General features: G+C 55.4%; 1 protein-coding gene across 1 annotated transcript; it reads right to left on the bottom strand.

The window, feature by feature from the left end:
* Nucleotides 1-173: 173 nt before the first annotated feature.
* On the bottom strand, nt 174-20,745 carry LOC123620959 (signal transducer and activator of transcription 5A). The gene is made up of 19 exons (XM_045526574.1): nt 20,040-20,745; nt 19,117-19,254; nt 18,626-18,782; nt 17,429-17,518; nt 14,701-14,875; nt 10,244-10,374; nt 9,839-9,990; nt 9,203-9,358; nt 8,594-8,773; nt 6,361-6,448; nt 6,138-6,260; nt 5,665-5,757; nt 5,015-5,221; nt 4,320-4,414; nt 4,103-4,233; nt 3,525-3,680; nt 2,839-2,890; nt 2,452-2,556; nt 174-1,531 (listed from the first exon to the last, which is right to left on the bottom strand). Exons 2-19 carry the CDS (start codon nt 19,242-19,244, stop codon nt 1,369-1,371), a joined length of 2,382 nt encoding a protein of 793 aa, XP_045382530.1. The 5' UTR covers nt 19,245-19,254; nt 20,040-20,745; the 3' UTR covers nt 174-1,368.
* Nucleotides 20,746-20,873: the final 128 nt, after the last annotated feature.

The following is a 20,873-nucleotide window of genomic DNA, read 5'->3' as shown; positions in this document are numbered from 1 at the left end:
CTGAGAAGCACTGACAGTATTCCAGGGGTGGTTAGCACCCTTAAAACCACAGAAAAGGGAGCAGAGTTGTCACTTCAGGCTAAAAGTTAATGCTAGGGAGGGAAGGAACAAACGACTCCAGCTCCAGGGATCCCCAGCGCTGCCAGCTCCCCAAACCTGGAGCCACAGCAGAGTTATGAAAAAAAAAAAAACATTTTATTCAAAAACACTTATACAAATGTGTGGTCTTTGTACAAACTACAAAAGACTCCCTCTTCTCGTCTCCGCCTCCCTTCAGAGATGTTTCAGCCTGGGACTCCCGGGCTCCTGCGGTCAGCTGCCCCTGGCTGCGGGTCGTGTGGGGCGGGAGCAAGGCTGCCTCAGACCACAGCCAGTTACGCAACAGTGGAGGCCTCGTCCGAGTCCCACCTCCCAGGGGAGCCCAGCGAGATCAGCTTTTACCCCTCACTCCAGATTCCACAGGCACGCAGCAAGTGGCTGCTTGGCCACTTGTCTCTTGATGCAGTTTTTTTTTCCAGGAGGGAGGGATCAGCTCTGCAAGTCCCAGGTCCCCTGTTCGCCCACCATGTCCTAGACCAGTCTTTCTCTCCTCTCCAGAAAGCAAGGTTATAAACAAAAAGCCAAAGAAACAAGGTCAGGCCTGACCTCCAGGAGGGGAGGGGATCCCTGGTGGAATTTTTGGGGGCAGACTTGAAACACCCAACCTCCTGGTTCAAGGACAAGAGACCAAGTAAGTACTCAGAGCAGCCCAGACAGCCTTGACTTGACTCAACCCAGCTCTACCATGTTCAGGACATGGCCGCGGCCCAAACTCCCAGTTCTCACAAAGTCTGGAGTCCACATTCACTAAAGTATAAAATATTACTCAAAAACAAGCCCCACCCTCCCTCCTGAGGGAAAGAATCAATTAGACCAACGCGTGTGCGTAAGGACAGCTGCACGGACAGACATACACACATTTGGGAGGGCAAAGCTGCTCAGGAGTGAGACTTTAGCTTAGAGACTCTGTTCTCCTTTCCCTTCTTGGATAATTTCGTTCAAATAGCTACAGAGCAGACGAAAGTCACAGGAGGAACAGGCTTGCCTGCACTGAGCACCCGCAGTGACAGAGGCTCGGTCTCTCCACGACAGACACAGACCCAGCCGGCTCCTGGATGCCTGGATCTGAGGAAGGGCCGCGGCGGCTGCAGCACATCCCCCCCAGGACTGCCGGCACGGCAGGCACGCCTCGTGCACAAGCACACACAAACGCACGCGTCCCGTGCTGCCTGCAAAGGCATCAGTATGCACAGCAATTCTAAAATCACAATTAACACGAGCTCTTCACATTGAATATCCTTTCCCAAGGGAAGCGTGGGATTCGAACATTCATGAGAGGGAGCCTCTGGCAGGAGTGAAGAGAACAGCAGTGGGGGAGAGGCGAGGGCCAAGATTGTCCATGGGTCGGCGCAAGAGCTCCTCCACGTGCCGGGCTACATCCATGCTCTCATCCAGGTCAAATTCTCCGTCCTGCTCAAGGGCAGGGTCAGGGCTGGTAGGGAGAGAAGGATGTCAGAGGCAACTGGCACGTCTCGCAGCCCCAACCCTGGGGGGCAGCCCCTCCTGCTCCCCACTCAAGCCAGTCTCATGAGAATAGGACTCGTCCTGGCCACACACCCTCAAGCTGGGTAGTGGTCAGCCACTGGCTCCTGGGGAGACGCCCCAGTCTACTCACACCTCATCGAATGATCTTAGGAAATCCACTCCCCCTCTCTCCTTGTCCTCATCTGTAAAGCCACATGGCTGGGCCAATGAGCCCTGGCCATCTGCGATGCTATTCACTGAAACTAGGCACCACACCATTCACCAAGCACCTACAGCGGGCTGGGCGTATAACCACAGGACTGCAGTTGTCACAGCCACCCATAATGTAGGCATTCACCCCACTTTATAGAGGAGGAAACAGACTACACCATGTTAGGAAACTTGCTCGGGGCCACCTGGCTGTAGGTGGTGGGGTCAGGATTGGAATCTGGGTCTTTGTGACTCCCGGAACAGAATTTGGTTTTTACCCCATTCCCACCTGACTCTTATGGAGAACCACCCCATAAATAACTGCCTGTATCCAGCCCTCACAACAGCCTCCCTGTGCGAATAATTTGCCTGCACTGTCTCATGTAACCCTCACCCCACCTCACGAGGTAGGTGTTCCTGCCTCCATTTTACAGATGAGGACACTGAGCATCAAAGAGGCCCTATCATTCATCCGAGGTCACCCAGCTGGTCAGTACTGTAGTGAGGACCAGCTCCTGCCATGTCTAGCTTCAAAATGCTCTGTGTGTTTTCCTGGCTCAGCTTGCTTTCCCAGCACCCCGGCCCCGCTTGGACCTAGAAGAGCCCAGGATCCCTTTGCCCACCAGCCCTGCAGGGGGCCAGCCTGGGGCGAGGGCCCCCCCTAAGAACACCACCTACTTCTGTGGGTACATGTTATAGTGAGCCTGGGGGCACACAGATGGGGAGGGCGCCTGGTCCATGTATGTGGTGCTGGCCCCGGCGTCCGCAGACACGTTCACAAACCTGCAGGAGGAAGCAGGACAGAGCCTCAGCCGCCAGGGAAGCCCAACTTGGGGAGGGGCTTGGGGGACATCTTTATGTCTTTCTCAGGCCTGGGGCTCTGGCTGCAGGACTGGGCCCTGGGTACAGGCCACAGCACGACCAAGCCCAGGTCCCTCCCCTGGGCTGAGTCAGCTTTCCCCGGGGGATGGGGTACGGAATGTGGGGTCCCAGAACAGGAGGGACGGCAGTGCCTGGGGAGGAGGCAGGCGGGAGGAGAGCCAGAGCCGGGCCCTGGACACTTACTCAGGGACCACTTGCTTGATCTGTGGCTTCACGTATCCGTCACCTGCTTTAACTGCCAAGGGGAGGACAGTGGTGAGAACCAAACTCTCTGGGAAGTCCCAGGTGGGGTGGAAGCCCACCCCTCTGCAGTCTGCCTCCTGCCCACACCACCCTGGGGCCTCAGCAGGGATGAGATTTCCCAAGGACTCCCCAAAAACACCTGCTGATGGATCCAGTCTGAGGGTCCCCGAGACCCCAGCTTCAACCCCAGTCCTGCTCCTGGTTCCTTTTCTGGCCGTTTGCTTTCTCTCTCCCTGCCCCCACCCCTGCCAAACTAGAAGCAAACCCAACCAATGGATCTGGGACAGGCAGAAGAGGAAAAACCTATGCTTCTTTCATCCCACGCTCAACTTGGGGGGAGGTGTGAGGGTGGGGAGTGGAGGTGGGAGCAGAGCAGGGACTGGGCGGGACTGCCCAGCTCCCTGCGAGGGTGTAGAAGTGAGAATCCACGCAGCTTTCACTTTGCCCACAAGCGAGCTGGGATGGGTTTCACTTTCCCTCTCCTCAGCTGAGAGCCCACAAATCCTCCCCACCATCCATGGGCCAAAACCCACAGGGGAAATAGCCCCGGGCTCTTCTTGGGGAGCACCCCCTGCCCAGCCCATGGGCTCCGTTTCTGGGCTGGGGGAGAGCCCAGGGGGACCCACCGAGCACAGGAGTGTAGTACTTGGAGAAGACCTCATCCTTGGGGCGGTCAGGAAACACGTAGATGAGATAGCTCAGGTCCCCAAGCCGGTCAGCCAGGGACCTGATGGAGAAATCCCGAGTGGTGAACGGTTTCAGGTTCCACAGGTTACGGTCCGCTGCGAAAAGGACAACTTCATTCCCACAACCACTGCCAGCAGGAGGAGGGCCAGGTTGTGGGGGTTTAAGGCCGACTTGAGAGAAATCCGGGCTGTTACCAGCCTGCGCCGCGGGAACGTGCTACTCGGCACCTGGGCGAGTAGATACGGACAGGCCGGTGGTGGCAGAGGCGAGAGCATGAAGCTGCCGGAGGACTCGGCCCAGGAGGTGTGGAGTCCACGGGGTGGCGATTTTACGTTCTCCCAAATGGAAAATGATAGAAAGGGAGCACATTTCCAAGCAGAACTCCCCACACTAAGCGCAGCCCCGAGCTTTCCCGGTGGGCACCTTCTCAGGATGCAGGCCCGAGGGACAGAGGGAGGGGAGCAAGGGGACGGGGGCCAGGGCTCTGAGGCCGCAGGTGGGCAAAAGTGGCACTCACGGGAGTCAAACTTCCAGGCAATGGTGATGCCCCCGATTTCTGAGTCGCTAAAGCGCAGCAAGAAGGTCCCGTCGGGCTTGTTGATGAGCAGGTCGTGGGCCTGCTGCTTATTGACAAAGCCGAGGATGGCCCTGGTGCACAGAGCATTGAGTGTCACTGCTTGGGCCAGCAGCCACTGTCCCCAAGCCCAAGGCCGGCTCCCCGCCCCGTTCCTCACCCGTCATTCCAGTGGGGCTTGTGGTGCTTCTTCAGCACCTCCATCACCCCGTCGAACCACTGCCAGAAGGTGTAGTTCCAGCCCGGCAAGTTCTCCTGGGGGCCCCCAGGAAACCCCGAGTCAGGGCTGCTGTCCCGGGTCACAGGTGGCCCAGGAAAGTCAGTGCCCTCTTGTCCCCACCCAGCCTTCTCCTAATTCCTCACCCCAACTCGCCCCTACACCCTGGCGTTCTGCAAACTCGGGTCCTCGGGACCCAGAGAATAACCTCACGCCAATCCTACGACACAGGCGCCCGAGACAATCCCCCGGGTAGGAGTGGCAGGTGTGAGGACGGTACCTGCAGAGTCATTCCTGCCCCATCCCCTCATTTTACAGATGGGGAAACGGAGGCACGGAGCAAGGAAGGGGCCTGGCAAATCAGTGAACAGGTCTAGGAGACTAGAGTCTGTGGATCCCGACTCCCTGGGCTCTGGGTCCTTCTGTCATCCCACTCCGGCTCTCATGGCGGAGCACAGTTCCCGCAGCCCCCGCCTGCGTTTCTCAGGTGTACGAGCCCCCGTTTCTCCCAGTGGTGGGAGAGGGTGGTTGGCGTGGAGGGTGGGCTGCTAGGCTCTGGGCAGTAACCTGTCTGGGAGGCAGGGCAGGGACAGGACCCCGTGGGCCAGGGCGGGCAGCTGAGGGCCCGGGCTCCTCACCCTGTTGAACTGGGACCAGGACACGGACATGCTGTTGTAGTCCTCGAGGTGGCTACTGCTGCTGTTGAACAGTTTCTGCGCCAGGAACACGAGGTTCTCCTTGGTCAGGCCCCGGTTGCTCTGCACTTCGGCCTTGAATTTCATGTTGAGCGCCTCGCACAGCTGCGGCCACAGCACTTTGTCGGGCACCGCAAATGGCACCCTGCCCTGAGAGGGAGGGAAGAGCGGGGGAAAAGGCAGATGGAGGGAGTTGGGAATGTTTACACATGCACACACACAGGAGATACACAGACACCAAGAGACGGGGACACTGAGAAAGATCTAGAAAGGTGACACAAACACAGGGGAAAGGAAGTGGGGGCGGGGCAGACGAGGGCTGAGCATGCAGGCTAGAGACCCGGGACCCCAGCCACAGCTGAAGGAAGATCCGAGACCAGGTCCCCAGAACCCGGAGACTCCAATCCAGAAACCCGCAACCCAGGCAGAGCCCAATGACACGCCCGAGGGCAGGTGCCCTTCCTGGCTCACCCTAGGTCTGGTCTGTCCTGGGTGGGGAACGACCACTCAATAGGGGCTCAGGAGGATTGGGGTTGACCCCAGGAGAGGCCTGGGACCTGGGGGGCCGAGGTGGGGGTCCCAAGGGGCCTCACCGGCTCAGCAAAGGCGTTGTCCCATAGCACGGTGGCTGTGGCATTGTGGTCCTGGCTGCCATGGACGATGACAACCACTGGTAGGGACAGAGTCTACGGGAGTCAAAGGAATGACAGTTGAGGGGGTATGACCACCATCTGTTCTCCACTTAGGCAAGACACCAGCCCTCCTGCCTCACCCATAGTGCCAACCACAGCCCCTCCCAACAAACCTAGGCACAAGCAAACAAAAAAACACAACCTATTTCTTCTGAGCCCATTGCCTCAATTGTGTGCGCTAGTCCCAGATGACAACTTAGCACACAGGTACCCGCAGAGTTAAAGCGGGTTTCTCAGCATCACAGGGTCACTGGACAGAGACTCACGTGAGGACTCACAGCACTCTGGCCTCCCCGAACCAGGCAGGTGGCCCCAGCCAGACCCCTTCGCCTCTCTGGGGGACCTGCAGGGATGGAAGGGCTGGGGACACTCACCTTGACCTGGAACACAAGCTCATTGCTGCCAACACTGAACTGAGACTCAAACAGGACAGTGAACTTCTCCTCCGTCACAGACTCTGCGCCCCGCCGGTCAGCACGCTTGATCCTCTTCAGTGACTACAGAGCGGGAGGTCAGAGGGGGACAGGGAGATGGCGGCGGCTTACAAGGACTCAGCTCTGGGCAGACCTTCCCTCCAGAGCCAGGCGCTGTCCTCACCATGTTTCTGAAGTGGGCGCTGAGGGTGCCCGTGGCCTGGTGGTACTCCATCACGCAGCAGTTGTTCAGGATCTCCCCGCTGCACTCGCTGCAAAGGACAGGGGAGGCCCAGCTCCACGTGGGTCCGGGCTAGGAGCACGGTCCCCTCCGTGCCTTGGGCTGGGGTCTTCCCCTGGTCAGCCCTGCCAGTGGCCTGTGCCCTCCACCCCCAAGAACATTCCTCAGTGTCTCTCTGTCCATCAGCCTGAGAGTACCCAAGACCAGGTCCTCCAAGGGTGGGGGTCTGGACCTCTGTGATTAGCCTGAAATTCCTTGGGCACCAAGATTGCTGTGGGACCTCTGTGGGCTTCTGGTAGCTCCTGGTGCACTTAAAATTCTTAGCCACAGCTTATGAGGACACCTGTGATCAACCCTTGCTCACCTTCCTGGCCTCGCTGAGCTCCTCTCCTCTCACTCTGCACACGAAAACCATGCCGGCCTTGGCTGGCTGCTGAACAGGCCAAGCTTGGTGCCCACCTCAGGACCTTTGCACTTGCTCTTCCTGTCACCCTAAACACTCCCGACCTCCTCCTCCTTTGGGTCTCAGCTCAGAGATCCCCTCAGAAACGGGCCCCTCGTCCACCTACCTACTGTTGCCCACCACACTGGCCTCCACCAACCCCGCCCCGAACACACATCCAGATGCCAGGATAGTGGCCTATTTTAATTTTCTTTTTTTTTTTTTTTTTCTGAGACAGTGTCTCACTCTGTTGCCTGGGCTAGAGTGAGTGCCGCGGCGTCAGCCTGGCTCACAGCAACCTCAAACTCCTGGGCTCGAGCAATCCTCCTGGCTTTAGCCTCCTGAGTAGCTGGGACTACAGGCATGCGCCACCATGCCCGGCTAATTTTTTCTACATATTTTAATTGTCCAGCTAACTTCTTTCTATTTTTAGTAGAGATGGGGTCTCACTCTTGCTTAGACTGGTCTTGAACTCCTGACTTCAAGTGATCCTCCCACCGCAGCCTCCCAGAGTGCTAAGATTACAGACGTGAGCCACCGCGCCCGGCATGTTTTCATTTTCTTTCTGGAGTTTATCACTTGTTGGCGCTGCCTTATTTTTCAAAGTGCATTATTGTCTTTCTCCCCAGCTACAATGCAGGCTCTAAGAGAGTGGGAGCCTTGTTCATATTCTTCTTCATCGTATCCCCAGACCACGTGGCAAGCACTCAGTAAACATTTTTAATTGGATGACAAAGGAGGAACCAAGTCTCCTACATCACTCATTCAACTCACTCATTCATTCATCCACTGCATACTTTGTGGCAGACCTGCCCTGACCCTGGCCCCCTCCACCCCCTTCTCGGCCACTATATTCTTTCTCTGTACTCCTCCCTCAGCTCACGGCACATGCTCTCTCCACCCCGTCACTAGCTACCTCCATTCAGCTGGTAGCCTGAGACTAATTGTCCTTTCTTCATTCCTGCCCCCTGACGCCTTCCGCATGCCCTGTGAATCTCCCTGGTCACACGGCTTCCCCAGTACTCGTTTCTCACTGTCTGCTGCCTACTCTGCTAGTCCACAGCTTGGGCAAGGAGAGAGCTAAGTTCTGCCGGGATCACAGTTGCGTCCCCACTGCTTAGCACAGGTACTGGAACATTAAGCAGCAAAATACTACTGACCTACTATGTGCAGGGCACAGGCAAGGCCTGGGGAAGGCCTCTGAACCCGAAGAGTGTAGTATATACCCTGTGTCCTTGATGTATGATGAATCCACTTACAATTCTTCAATTTTACCATGGCGCGAAGGCCACTCAGCAGAAGGCGGAACTTAGTCTCTCTGATGCCAGCGGTGGCAGCGAGCCGCAGCTCCACTCGCCTGTGTGATCGCCAGGCAAACCACCAATACCCTGCAGTGGACTATGTTGCCAGATGCTTTTGCCCAGCTGTAGGCTAGTGTAAGCGTTCTAAGCACATTTAAGGCTGGGCTAAGCTATCACGTTGCGTGTTTAGGTGTCCTAAATGCGTTTTTGACTTAACAATTTTTTCAACTTACAATGGGTTTATCCGGATGTAACCACATTGTAAGTTGGGGAACATCTATGTACAGGAACAGAGTAAACTAGGGAGACCAAAAGGGAGGGAGGCAGGACTGTCCCCAACCACATAGGACCCCAACAGCTATAGAATAGAAGCAGCCCCCAAACCCGAGCTCGGGGAGAGGCAGGCAGTGGGAGCGAGAAGCGGCACAATTACTTGCGGGTGTTCTCGTTCTTGAGCAGGGACTTGGCCTGCTGCTCGCTGATGATGGTGGCCTTCACCTGGGGGGGGTTCATGTGCACATTCAGCTTCCCGCCCACCAGCAGGCGCACGGTGGCTGCGAACTTGGTCTGGGTCTTCAGGACCTGAGGGGGCTGCTTCTCGATGATGAACGTGCTGCGGGGACACAGTGGCCACACGGACCATGAGATGCTGGCTCAGGGAAAGGGCTCCAGGGCCCTCTGGGTGTCGGGGGCAGGGGCGGGGGCTGCCTCCCACGGGCTCAGCAGGTGAAGGAACAGCACGTGGCACAGCGCTGCCCCCCAGGAGGCAGGAGATGCTGGGGAGAGGGAGGGACAGGGACTCAGCAGCTGGCAGGGGCTGCAGGGCCTGAGGGCACCTCTTACAGTGTCCACAATACACACTGGGCAAGGGCGGTGCCAGCAGCCACAGCAACTGGAGGTGGAGCGGGCAGGGGCGAGGCAGACAGAGACAGGAGGGAAGCAGAGCTCCTGGTCTGGAAAGCCCTGCTGCCCTCACACCCCATAACCCCCGCAATGGGAGCTGGCCCTGCCCCGCTGGGTATAGCCGAGAGGCAGCAGTCACCTGGTCACCAGGGCTGAGATGATGTCTGTGATGGTGGCATTGACCTCGGCCAGCATCTCCTCCACTGGCCCGGGGATGGGCAGCTGCTGGCAGAGGTGCTCAGCCCTGCGGATCTGCTGCCGGTTCTGCCAGATGATCTCAGCCAACTTCTCACACCTGCACGGGAGCCCCAAGGCCAACAGGAGGACGATGGCTTCTCCCCCAGACCCCAGGCCAGAGCCTGGGAGGCTCCAGGTCTGGGGAGAACCCCCAAGACACAGCTCCACCCTCACCCAGCACCAGGCGTTGTGCTTTCCCCGCACCTCCAGCCCACTGGCGCAGAGCAGAGCTCCCTGCCTTCCAGAAGTGCAGAGAAATACACAGCAGGGTGACCCTGACTTAGGCCCAACCAGCCCGAGTCACACTCTGCACACGCCAGCCCTGCCCTGTTCCCCAGGACAGTGACTCCCCTCCTGGGGGAGGTGGCACTGATGGGGGACCAAGGTCTGTATCAGGAGCCAGGCCCGCTGGTGAAATAAGAGCTGTCACAAGGCTGGGGGGGCGGGGGGCATGCTGCACGTGCCGGCGCAGGAGGCAGAAGCAGCTGGTGCCACCCCCCGGCCCCTGCCTGCCCCACGCGCCAGCCGTGCCCATTACCAGGACTGCAGCACGTCCAGGCTGCCCTCGGGGGGCCCGCCGTTCCCGGCCAGCTGCTGCCGCCGCTTCCACTGGATCAGCTCGTCGTCCAGAATGATGGTCTGCTGCTTCCGCAGCAGCTGCAGGGTCTTCTGGTGCTTCTCGGCCAGCTCCTGCAGAAAGGTGGGGACAGCAGGCCCTGCTGGGCTCCCACAGACAACTCTGCAAGGCCCCGCTCAGAAATGGCAGGGCCCGGGCCCAGGCCTCCCCCGACCTGCTCCCCCTCACACCCGCCCCAGGAAAGACGGATCTGGACCCCTGCTCTCCTGGGTCCGGCTCTCATCCTGACTCTACCCTCTGTCGGGTCCCAGAGACTCAGGACGTGGCGCTCCATGCCTGGGAGGAGGGACCCGGCACCCCACTCACCACGCGGTACTGCTGCAGCGTCTGGGCCTCGCGCTGCAGCCAGGCCTCCAGGGACACCTGCTTCTGCTGCAGGGCCGTCTCCCGGCTCAGGCGCTCCTGGGGGCTCAGCTGGGCCAGCTGGGCAAACTGAGCTAGAGGAGGGGACGGGACACCACGGCCGTCAGCGCCCAGCATCCGGCAGGAGCCAGAGGAGCCCACTCACTGTTCCGCGGCAGGACCCTCAGGGGCTCAGACATCCCGTCAAGGGCAAGTCGGGGTTCCTGACAGCCGGGCTGCCGAGGTGAACGGCTCAGAAGGCAGCCCTGGGCCCTGTCACCGGCCCCCTCACTCTGAGCTGCCCCCGGGGCACTCGCAGTGCAGCCCAGGGCGAGTCCTGCCCGTCTCCCGCCTGCCACTGCCCCACAGGGGCTGCCAACCCCTCTCACGGGCCCAGCCTGGAGCCCGGCTGCCCAGGTGGGAAGTGCGCCCGCCACTCTCACTAGCTGGGCGAACGTGGGCAAATCGCTTTACTTTCCCGTGCCTCGGTCTCCCCGCATGTAAATTGGGAGAATGGCGGCACCTGCCTCAGAGGGCAGCTGAAGGTGAAATAAGTGATGAAACAGAAGACGCTCGAGAAACAGCCCGGCAGGCGCGAGTCTGTGTGAGATTGTCCTTCTCGGTCACGGGCGACCGGACGGGAATGAAAGGGTGACAGAGACCAGAGGCTGCTCAGCCCCCTCCTACCCACAGCAAAGCTCCCCGGGGAGGCCCCTGCCCCAGCGGCTCTGCTTTGTCCCCTGAGCTCAGCGCTGTCCCCTGGGAAGGAGTTTCTCCAGGTGCTGGAAGGCGCCTGACACGTCTGTCCAGGCTGGTCGCTGTGAGCTCAGAGACAGACGGACAGAGAAGGGAGAGTGTCCAGGGCCCACGGGGGACAGAGAAGCAGCAGGATCCCCTGAGGACAGCGAGGGTGGGGGCAGCTTGTCCCCACACTGGTGTGAGGAATCCCATCCAGGGCAGGAACGGGGAGTGGGGCGGCCTTGTTAACTTCTTTCAAAATATCTATCATGCAATACTCAGGACACATGGAGGGTGCAAAGAGTAATACAAGGAACACCTGCACATGGAGAACCCAGCCTAAGAAATCCGACATTCCCACAGTTACTGCCACCTGTGCCCCTCCCTAGCCTGCAGCCCATCCCTCCCTCACAGAGACAAGCACCATCCCAGATGCCGGGACTGCTGCTCCCAGCAACAACCTTTCTGAGCAGCCCACGTCCTCGCCCCGCTGAGTCGAGAAGATGTGCGTGTCGGCACGTCTTGGTCTCGTTCCTGGCTGGCCTCCGAGGGCCATGTCGCACTGACCTTGTCCCTGCCCCATGGAATGCACCAGCTGGGACAGACAAAAGCAACTCGAGACAGCCAGGAAAAGCCCAGACCTGGGACTCAGAGAGATGGTTCCCATCTCACTGCAGGGTGCTGAGCAGAACAGCATCGTCAGGCACAGAGCGTATCCGAGTGGGCTGGACGGCCACCTCAGGGGTCCTGCAAGGACCCTCCTAGTCCCTCCTGGAAATCTGCAGCAGCTTCTGGGCAGGAAGCCAGGGAGACGTGGGGCAGCTGTTCTGCTCCCCTGGAGGGAGCTGAGCCTTCCCGGGCACAGGCAGATCCCCAGTCTGTGTCTCTGATTCATGAGCTCGATAAAGGAGACTGAACTGACACTGTACGACGGCTACAAAACCAGAATCCAAACCTAATCCCACGCACAGGAAACAGAAAACCAAGTACATGCTCAGAAATACTGTCAACAGTCAAAGGACTTGGGCAGAAATAATGGTCTGAAATCTTCTATTTCCACGCACAGAAGGGGCTGCCCTTTTTCTGAGGTCCTTCTGGGGTGAATTCAGATGGAAGGAAGATATGCTAGATCATCTTGCCCATATTTACTCAAAACCTGGGATGTTTAAGGCATTGTGCTCATCACAGGGCATAGAAAGCCCTGACAGGGCAGGGTTAGGAAAAGACCTTAAATAGTTAAATAAAAATGGAACTTAAAAAAAATTTAAGTGATCAAAAAAAGGCAAAAAAGGAAGAACAGGAACAAACATCAAAAAGGGACATAACAGGCCGGGCGCAGTGGCTCATGGCACTCTGGGAGGCCGAGGCGGGTGGATCGCTCGAGGTCAGGAGTTCGAGATCAGCCTGAGCAAGAGCAAGACCCCGTCTCTACTAAAAATAGAAAGAAATTACCTGGCCAACTAAAAGTATATATAGAAAAAATTAGCTGGGCATGGTGGCGCGTGCCTGTAGTCCCAGCTACTCGGGAGGCTGAGGCAGTAGGATTGCTTAAGCCCAGAGGTTTGAGGTTGCTGTGAGCTAGGCTGACGCCACGGCACTCACTCTAGCCCAGGCAACAGAGCGAGACTCTGTCAAAAAAAAAAAAAAAAAAAAGGGACACAACAGAAAAGAAATATTAAAAAAGTAGGCCTCAATATAATTATATTAATTATTACATTAAATGTTAATGGACTAATCATCTCTATTAAAAGCAGTGATTGTCAGAATAAATACAAAGCAAGACTCAAATATATGATAACTACATTTTAAAATTGTTTTAAAAAGAATAACGATATGCCATATGAAATGGAAAATAAGGCAGCTGAGTTAGTTATATTAATATCTAATAAAGTAGATTTCAAGACAAAGAATATTACATAGATTAAGACAGACATTTCATATGATTATGATGTCAATTGATAAGACAGTCAAAATAATTATAAGTGTGGATACATCTAATAGCAAATCTTAAAAATATGTAAAGAAAATATTTACAGAATTGGAGCAGTAGACAGTTTCACAATGATAATAGAAGATTTTGATACCTCCCTTCTAGCAACAGATAAAGCAATTAGGAAAAAAAAAATCAATAAAGACACAGATTGGTGGTTTTCAAAGTATAGACCAGGGATCCCTGGAGGGTTCCTAAGATCCTTATAGGTATCCACAAAGTCAAAACTATTTTCATAAGACCTTATTTGCCTCTCTCACTCTTACTATCACATAAGTATCCAATGGAGTTTTCCAGAGACTATAAGATGTGTTATACTACAACAGTTTGAAAGCAAGATCCAGCTATCTCTTACTAAGCCTAACATTAAAAAGATTTGCAAATATGTAATGCAATGCCACTCTATTCACTAAGTTTTGTTTTGGAAAGTAGCCTGAAACAGATGAATAGATGTTGTGTTTGTTTGTTTTTTGTAAAACTTTACCTTTTATGTTAACATTATTGAATTTATTATTGATTTTTTGAATGAAATAACTACAGAACATACATTCTTTTCAAGTGCATGTTTTCACCAAGATAGAGCACATGCTGGACCACAAAACAAGTCTCAAGAAATTTGTAAGAACTGAGATCATACAAAGTATGTTCTCTGATCACAGTAGAATTCAATAATGATATTAAAATCAATAACCATATGCCATCTAGAAGAAAACAGAAATTAAACACATTTTTAAATAACATATAGATAAAAGAATTAATCACAAGAGAAATTATAAAATAGTTCAAAGTGAATAACATAGCATTTCTAAATTTATGAGATGTAGCTAAAGCAGTGCTTAGAGGGAAATTTATAGCTTTGAATATAGATATTAGAAAAGAAGGTCTAAAATTAATGATCTAAGATTTTACCTTGAGAAACCAGACTAAAAAGAGCAAAGGAAAAGGCAATTTGATACTTCTTATTCTCACTAGGATGGGGTGACATATCTGTGGGGTCAGTCTGGAGTGGGAAGGAGATGGGCCATGTCTCAAGACTCCTCAAATTGTACCTGGGGTTAATTCCTTGGGAGGGAATTTTTTTCTATCCCCACATCCTTATTATCTTTACAACTATTGGCAAACTACAGACCTAGGATATAGGAGAATTTTCCACTGTCACCCTGTCCCCCAAGTCTGCATCCCATCTGTGAGGCTCAAGAAGGTGCACCCCTGGCCCAGCCTGGTTCAACCACGAGACTCCCAGCCCAAGCCCTCCCGTGAGTTAGGAAACACTTTGCTCATATTTATTCAGATATTCTTTAAATACCTAAAATTAAGGAGAGGATATTGGTTAGTACAGTACAGGGATTTTATGACATATCTCTAGTTGAGATCCAGTTCTGCAACTTACAGGCAACCTAGGCCAAGTTATTTGTTCTCTTTGAACCTCAGTGTTACCATCTGCAAAGTGGGGATAACATAAACTATCCACTTCATATGTTTGTTGTGAGGGTTGCATTAAATAATGCACACAAAGGGCTTAGCCTAAAGTCTGGCCCACAGCAGGGGCTCAATCTCTGGGAGCCATTCTTTCCACCTGGCTTTGGGCAAGATGTTGAGGAGATGGGTAGCGCCCCAGTCCCTACCCTGCAGGAGCTCAAAGAATGTTCCTCGCTCCCACCCCGCAGCACACGGCAGCGCCGCCCCTCCTCACCCTGGATCCTCAGGCTCTCCTGGTACTGGATGATGAAGTACTCCTGCGTCTGCTGCAGCTTCTTCAGCTCATTCTCTGTGTCCTGCGTGACCAGTCGCAGCTCCTCAAACGTCTGGTTGATCTGAAGGTGTTTCTGGGACATGGCGTCAACCAGGATCCCAGCAGGAGAGCTGCACTGGAGACAGACAGAGCGGCAGTCACGAGAGGCAGCGCGCCGGGCAGAGAGGATGGGAGAAAACCTCAGGCTTTGGGGAGCGCTGATATTACAAACCCCAAATTCCAAATCTAGGGTGAGAAGGGAGAGTTCTCTGAGTCAGAAGGATAGTCATTGGCCAGAATTGGGGTGGAAAGGGGAAAGAGAGCAAAAACAAGTGAGCTTGCCGATAATGGCACCTTCGGGGTACAAACTTCTATTTCAGATCTGGCCTCCACTAGAGTGTTCCAAACAGGGTCCATCTAATTGCCCACAGAACAACTAGTGCTCGACACGTCCCAGGTGTCCTATGGGTTTCCCTACTAAGGATGACGGCCCCCTTATCCCACATCCATTCACTGACCCAAGGCCACGGCCGTGGTAGGTTCTGGGGAAGTGGAGGGGAACAGGGCTGCACGAACACATGTCATCTGCGGCCTCACCCAAGACCTCCTTATAACTGAGGAAGTGGGAAGAGGTAGAACCTCCCACAGGTGCCCTGTAGACCCAAAAATGAAGTGACGAGGAGCTATCAACAAGGCCTCCTTGGATCCAGCCATTCCTTCAACACCTGGCCGACAGGGGACTTTCCAATGAACTGTTCACAGGATAAAATGCAAACTCCTTCCCACAGCGTCTGCGGTCCTGGCTGGTAGCCCCTGCCTGCTTCCACCTCCCGCTTCCCTGCTGCCCAAGCACGCCAGCTATGTGTGCTTTCTGTTTCTATTCCCTGAACACACAGACATGTTCCTGCCTCGGGGCCTTTGCACTTGTTGTTCCATCAGTCTGGAACATTCTGGCACCAAATCCTCCCGAGGCAAGCACTTGAACTGGTACCTTTTCAGAGGGGCTTTCTCTGATGGGCCAATTCGCAGTAGTACTGCTCTTATCTGAAAGTGTCTTGTTCTTGTATTTGTTTACTTGTTTCTGGTCTGTCTCCCTGCCCGAGGATGTGAGGCCCTCAAGTGCTCAGACCTTGTCTGTCCCGTGCAGCACAGAACCCCCAAGGTCTAGCACATCAGGGTGTTCAAGAACAGCTCTCTGGCTGGGAGAAGGAATGGTCCCTCAGACCAAGACAACACCGGCACCATGAACAGGTATTTCTCAATCAGGGCTGAATCCGCTTGTCCGTTCACAGGGAGCTCTGTGACTGCAGGAAGTCAGGGACACAGGGGTCATGCTGGAAGAACCTTTGTGACCTGGCTTCTGCCCCTCTATCTGTTTTTATCTATTGCAGCTCCACAGTTGGCTCCTTCACCCCAGTTACTCTTACTACTTGCAAGACTTCAAATGTGATAAGATGGCTCGTGCCTTCCCACCCTCAAATATGCTGTTGTTATTACCATTATTTTGTAAGAGACAGGGTCTCACTATGTTGCTCAGACTGGACTTGAACTCCTGGGCTCAAGGGATCCTTCTGCCTCAGCCTCCCAAGTAGCTGGGATTACAGTTATGTACCATTGCACCCAGCTTATTGTCACTTTTGACTAGAAAACTCATCCCTCCTCCTTCCCTCCCTCTTTCCCCACTGTAGTTCAGATGTCCCAGTCCTCAGGACACTGTCTTGCCAGCAGGCCCCAATCGGAGTTAGGTACTTTTCCATATATGCCACCTTAGCTCTCAGCTCACCTTTAGAGAATCTATCATCACCAGAATTCCTTCTGGGCAGGGACCAGGCCTTTATCTGTTTCTGTAGTCCTAGTCCAGCATCAGACACACAATAGGACCTCAATAAATGTTTACTGAGCAAACTGTAAAGTTCCTGAAATCAGTGTCCACAACAATAAAAATAAATAAATAATAAAATAATAATAAATAGTGCTCTAGGCACTATTCTAAGATTATTAACTGCTACACCACTGTATGAAATTCATTTTGCTTTACTGCAGATGATACATCACTTATACCATTGTCCATGCAGATGTTAACGCCCTCATGATTTCAGAACTTGAGAGATGAGTCCTGTTCCCCCTCCCTGGGCCTCACCTCTCTGAGTCCGCCTCGCTCAGTTCCTCCTTGCGGACATACCAGAGTACATTTTTCATTTTGGCCTCAGCCCCATTGATTGAATGTCAAATCTTTTCCCCTGGCGATTGGTAATGTCATCTCTGACACAGATGGAGTTTCCAGGAGTGTGTCTATGTGCGTGCATGTGTGTGTGTGTGTACGTGTGTTTAGGGCCTGCTTTTCTATTCAGTCGGTTGGTTTGTCTATCCTTGGCCCACATAGTATCTCATTTAATCCTCATAGTAACCCTATAAGGTAGGTACTATTACTGGCCCTGTTTTACAATAGAAGAAACAGAGATTCAGAGAGCTTAAGTAACTTGCTCAGGTCACACAGCTAGTAAGTGGGACTGGACCCAGGGGGGTCACTCCACACCACCATGTAATGCTGCCTCTCACACTTGCTCCTGTCCTCTATTTCTTTGGTGCTCTCCTCATGCCAGTGTTTTATGTAAACACAGTTGTATCTGGACAGAAAGGCATATGGAAGGACCTCCCAACTCCCCTCCCCATACCACGGGACACTCACATTGTTGGCTTCTCGGACCAGCCTCTGTTCATTGTACAGAATGTGCCGGATGCAGCGGACCAGCTCCATGGGGCAGCGGTCATACGTGTTCTGAAAAAGCCCAAGAGCAGCTCCCAGCGGCCACCCTCTGCCCCAGCCATGCCTGTCCCCATGCCATGCCCACCCCTTCCTCTCCCTCAGCCTCTGCCTCAGCTTCCCCAGGGAGCCTCGGAGGAAGGCTCGGGACACCTCTGTCTCTTCTTTCCTTGATTTCCCCTCCCAGATCTTCATATTTGGTTTGCAGTGAATCAGAAACCCACAGTTTACAAAGCACTTCCAATCTATCATCTCCTCTGACTCTCACAGCATGGAAACCCCATGACATAAGCAGAAACTGTAATCCCTGCTTCACAGATGAGAAAACTGGTGCTCAGAGAGGTTACATGTTTGTCCAAAGACAACCAAGTAAGTGAGCAGATGACTTTATACTCAGGGCATCTGAGGCCAAGGTCAAGGTAGTTTCTACTATACCCCTGACCCTGGGCTCCTATTTGGCTTCCCCTCCGGTTTATCCTGTTTCCTCCCTCTTCTGGGATGGACTTTTATTTCCCCAGCGTTCTGTTGTTTGTGTCTAAGAAGGGCTCTCTAAGAAACACAAGTGAGTTCCAATAAATGCTTGACTCTGATTACCACCCACACCCCTTTCCTGCTTCCACAAAACTCCCTCTCTTCCTCCATGCTCCCCCCACCTCCTGTGTAAAGGAGAAGGTACATCCTATTTCTAAACCCTAAATTGAAGCCCTTGTGTCCAGCTCTTGCCTCCAGGGCAGCTCTACTCCCCTCCTGCCTTTAAAAGAGCCCAAGAGGGAGGTCTCGTTGCCCCTTCCCTCATTTCTAGAATCTGCCAGTCTTCCTTTCTCCAACAAAGGAACCCTAACTCAGTCCACCTCCATCCCTTCTGCCTCATCTGTCCATAATGTCAGTTCGCCCATCCCCCTTCTGCTGGGAACAACCACCACCCACCCTCGCTTTGTAATATGCTAAAGGACAGGTCTGATTTAGAAAGAGGGGGTGGGGGAAATTGAAGAAAAGTTGCCAATAAGCTCATGGTCATATGGTGAGTCAGTGGCCAGGCCAGGAAAAAACCCAGGGGTTCTGATGCTGTAAGGAGAAGAACAGACGCTGCCTCCCTGCAGGTGGCCCCGGGTCCACACCCACCTGGAGCTGCGTGGCGTAGTGCCCCAGCTTGATCTTCAGTAAAAACCCATCTTCCCCCACCTGGTGCTCCGCCTTCTTCTGCAGCTCTTGCACCAGGCCCTCCAGGAGCTGGGTGGCCTGGGCTTGGTCCTGGGGATTGTCCAGGTCAATGGCATCCCTTGGGGCAGGGCAGGAGAGGGAAATCTGCTGCGGCACCTCCTTGGTTAAGGAGGTCAGGCAGCAAGAGTGAAGTGGAAATCCCAGGCTCGTGACTAAGGGCAGTCCAGGGCCCACAAGACTTGTTCTTGGCAACTCCACAGGCACCAAAGTCTGGAAACATCCTCTCTGTCCTCCCAGACTCCCCTTTCCCTCTTCCCCTTTCCCAGGGACACCGCCCCTTGGGCACAGAAGACAGGACCAGAGTCACACCAAACCATAATGAGTAGAATAGTGGCCAAGGGGCCTGGACAGTAGGGACCTGCAGAGGAGGGCACAGGGCAGGGGGCATCTACCATGGCTGGCTCTCAATCCACTGTGCCAAGTAGTGCCGGACCTCGATGGGGAAGTGCTGCCCGTACAGCACCTGCATCTGGCGCAGCGCATCTCCCTGCAGCTGCTGGGCCTGAATCCAGCCCGCCATGGCCGTTCACCTAGGACGAGCAGAGGGCTGAAGAGGCACCTCCCGGGCAGAGGCCCTGCCATGCCTACCCATCCCTGGACCGCGGTCAGGCCAGGCCCCTCCCCTCCCGCAGACACGCTTTCCTGTGCGGGAACACGGATGGTGAGGAAGGGAAAGGCACTCGTCTCCTCCCACAAGGAACCCGCTGAAGCTGGGGTGGAGGGGGGCTCTCGAGAGGCAGGTGCCCTCCCTGTCTTCCTCTCTCCTGGCCCCACGGGGCTTCCCGGGGAGAGGGGGTGGGGAGGCTAGAAAATGAAAGAGAAACTTGACAGTGGAGGCCCACAGGCCCTCTGGAGAGGGCTGCAAGAATCCCCCCACCCTGCCTAGGATCCCGAGTCGCAGCTTCTGGGAAGGGGAGATCTTCCAAGCCAAAGTTACGGCAACGCAGCGAAGGCGCCCACTTGACGGCTTGGCCCTCGCGGGCACGTGGCTGGGGCTGTTGGAGACAGGGTTGGGGGGGTCGACGCCACCCCCTCCGGCCGCGCCCCTCAACTGTGTTCCAGCGCTCTCTCCATCGCGCGCAGGGACAGTGCCCACTCTTGGCCGCCTCCCTTCATCCCCGTCCCTCGTCCCTCGTCCTTAGCCCGCGCTGCGCCGAAACTCCCTCCCGGTGGCGCCGGGGACTGATCCCTGCCCTGCGCCCAGCCGTCGGGCCCCGGGGTGCAAGGGTGCCAGGGGGCTGGGGCGCGGCGCAGGGGCGGGAGGCGAGTGTCCCCTCTGCGCGCGCCGCCCGGGATGCACCGCGCCGCCACCCACCTGGTGGGGCCGAGCCGTCGGCAGCCGGGCCGGCTCTGCGCCCCGCGGCTCTCGCTCCGGCCCGGGCTCCTGGCGGCGGCGGCGGCGGCGGCGAAGGCTGTTACTACAGGAAGGAGCAGAGAGCAGCGATTTCCTCCTCAAAGGTCAGCTGCCTCCGATAGACCATACACAGCGCGAGAGCGCTCGCCAACACCCCTCCCAGCCTCGGTCGCTCCCTCCCCGCCTCCGCCCTCGGTCGCTGGCTCCCGGCGAGTGCGCGGCGGCGGCGGCCGGGCCGGGCGGGCGGCGAGGCGGGGCGGGGCGGCGCCGGGCGAAGGGGCTGCCCCGACGGCGGGGACCCCCGGGAGCCCCAGCCTGCGCTCGCCTGCGGCTCTGCGGAAGCGTCCCAGGACCCTGGCGGGCAAGAGGCCGGAGGACGGAGTGGGAGGGCCGGGAAATCCCAAACCAGGGCCTCAGTTTTCCCATGTGTTAAGAGGGAGGAGGGAAGGGTCCGCTCCTTGCAGATGCCCTCCAGCTCTGGCGTGTGTCATCTTTCGAGTCTCCAGATTTAAAAAGTAAACGTGTGTGTGTGTGTATGTGGATTGGGGGCCACAGCTTTTGTGACCTCGGAGGCAAAGCCCTAGGGAGTGGAAGGACTGGGGATTTCAGAGAGGCCAAGCGCAGCCCCGCAACACCCACCTCCCTCCTTCCATCCCTCCCACCACCTAAAATCACCTGTGGAGGAGGAACAGGAAGGAACCTTGGCAGTCATATTTCAACCTCTCTCCCCCCTCCACAATTTTGCAGGTAAGGAATGGAAGTCCAGGGAGAGGAAAGGGCTTGCCCAGGGCCACA

Source organism: Lemur catta, chromosome 15, assembly GCF_020740605.2.
Source record: "Lemur catta isolate mLemCat1 chromosome 15, mLemCat1.pri, whole genome shotgun sequence".
Lineage (NCBI taxonomy): Eukaryota > Metazoa > Chordata > Mammalia > Primates > Lemuridae > Lemur > Lemur catta.
The sequence above is the reverse complement of the archived record's forward strand: the minus strand, read 5'-3'. Positions and strand labels throughout refer to the sequence as shown.

What these genes read in the sequence shown, in the direction of transcription:
- LOC123620959 (XM_045526574.1), bottom strand. Translation starts at nt 19,244, where the DNA reads ATGGCGGGCTGGATTCAGGCCCAGCAGCTGCAGGGAGATGCGCTGCGC. An exon ending in GGAGAGCCTGAGGATCCAGG is followed by an intron (nt 10,375 to 14,700) that starts GTGAGGAGGGGC and finishes CCCCTCCTCTAG; the next exon opens with CTCAGTTTGCCCAGCTGGCC. An exon ending in CCTGGTCCCAGTTCAACAGG is followed by an intron (nt 4,415 to 5,014) that starts GTGAGGAGCCCG and finishes GGGGGCCCCCAG; the next exon opens with GAGAACTTGCCGGGCTGGAA.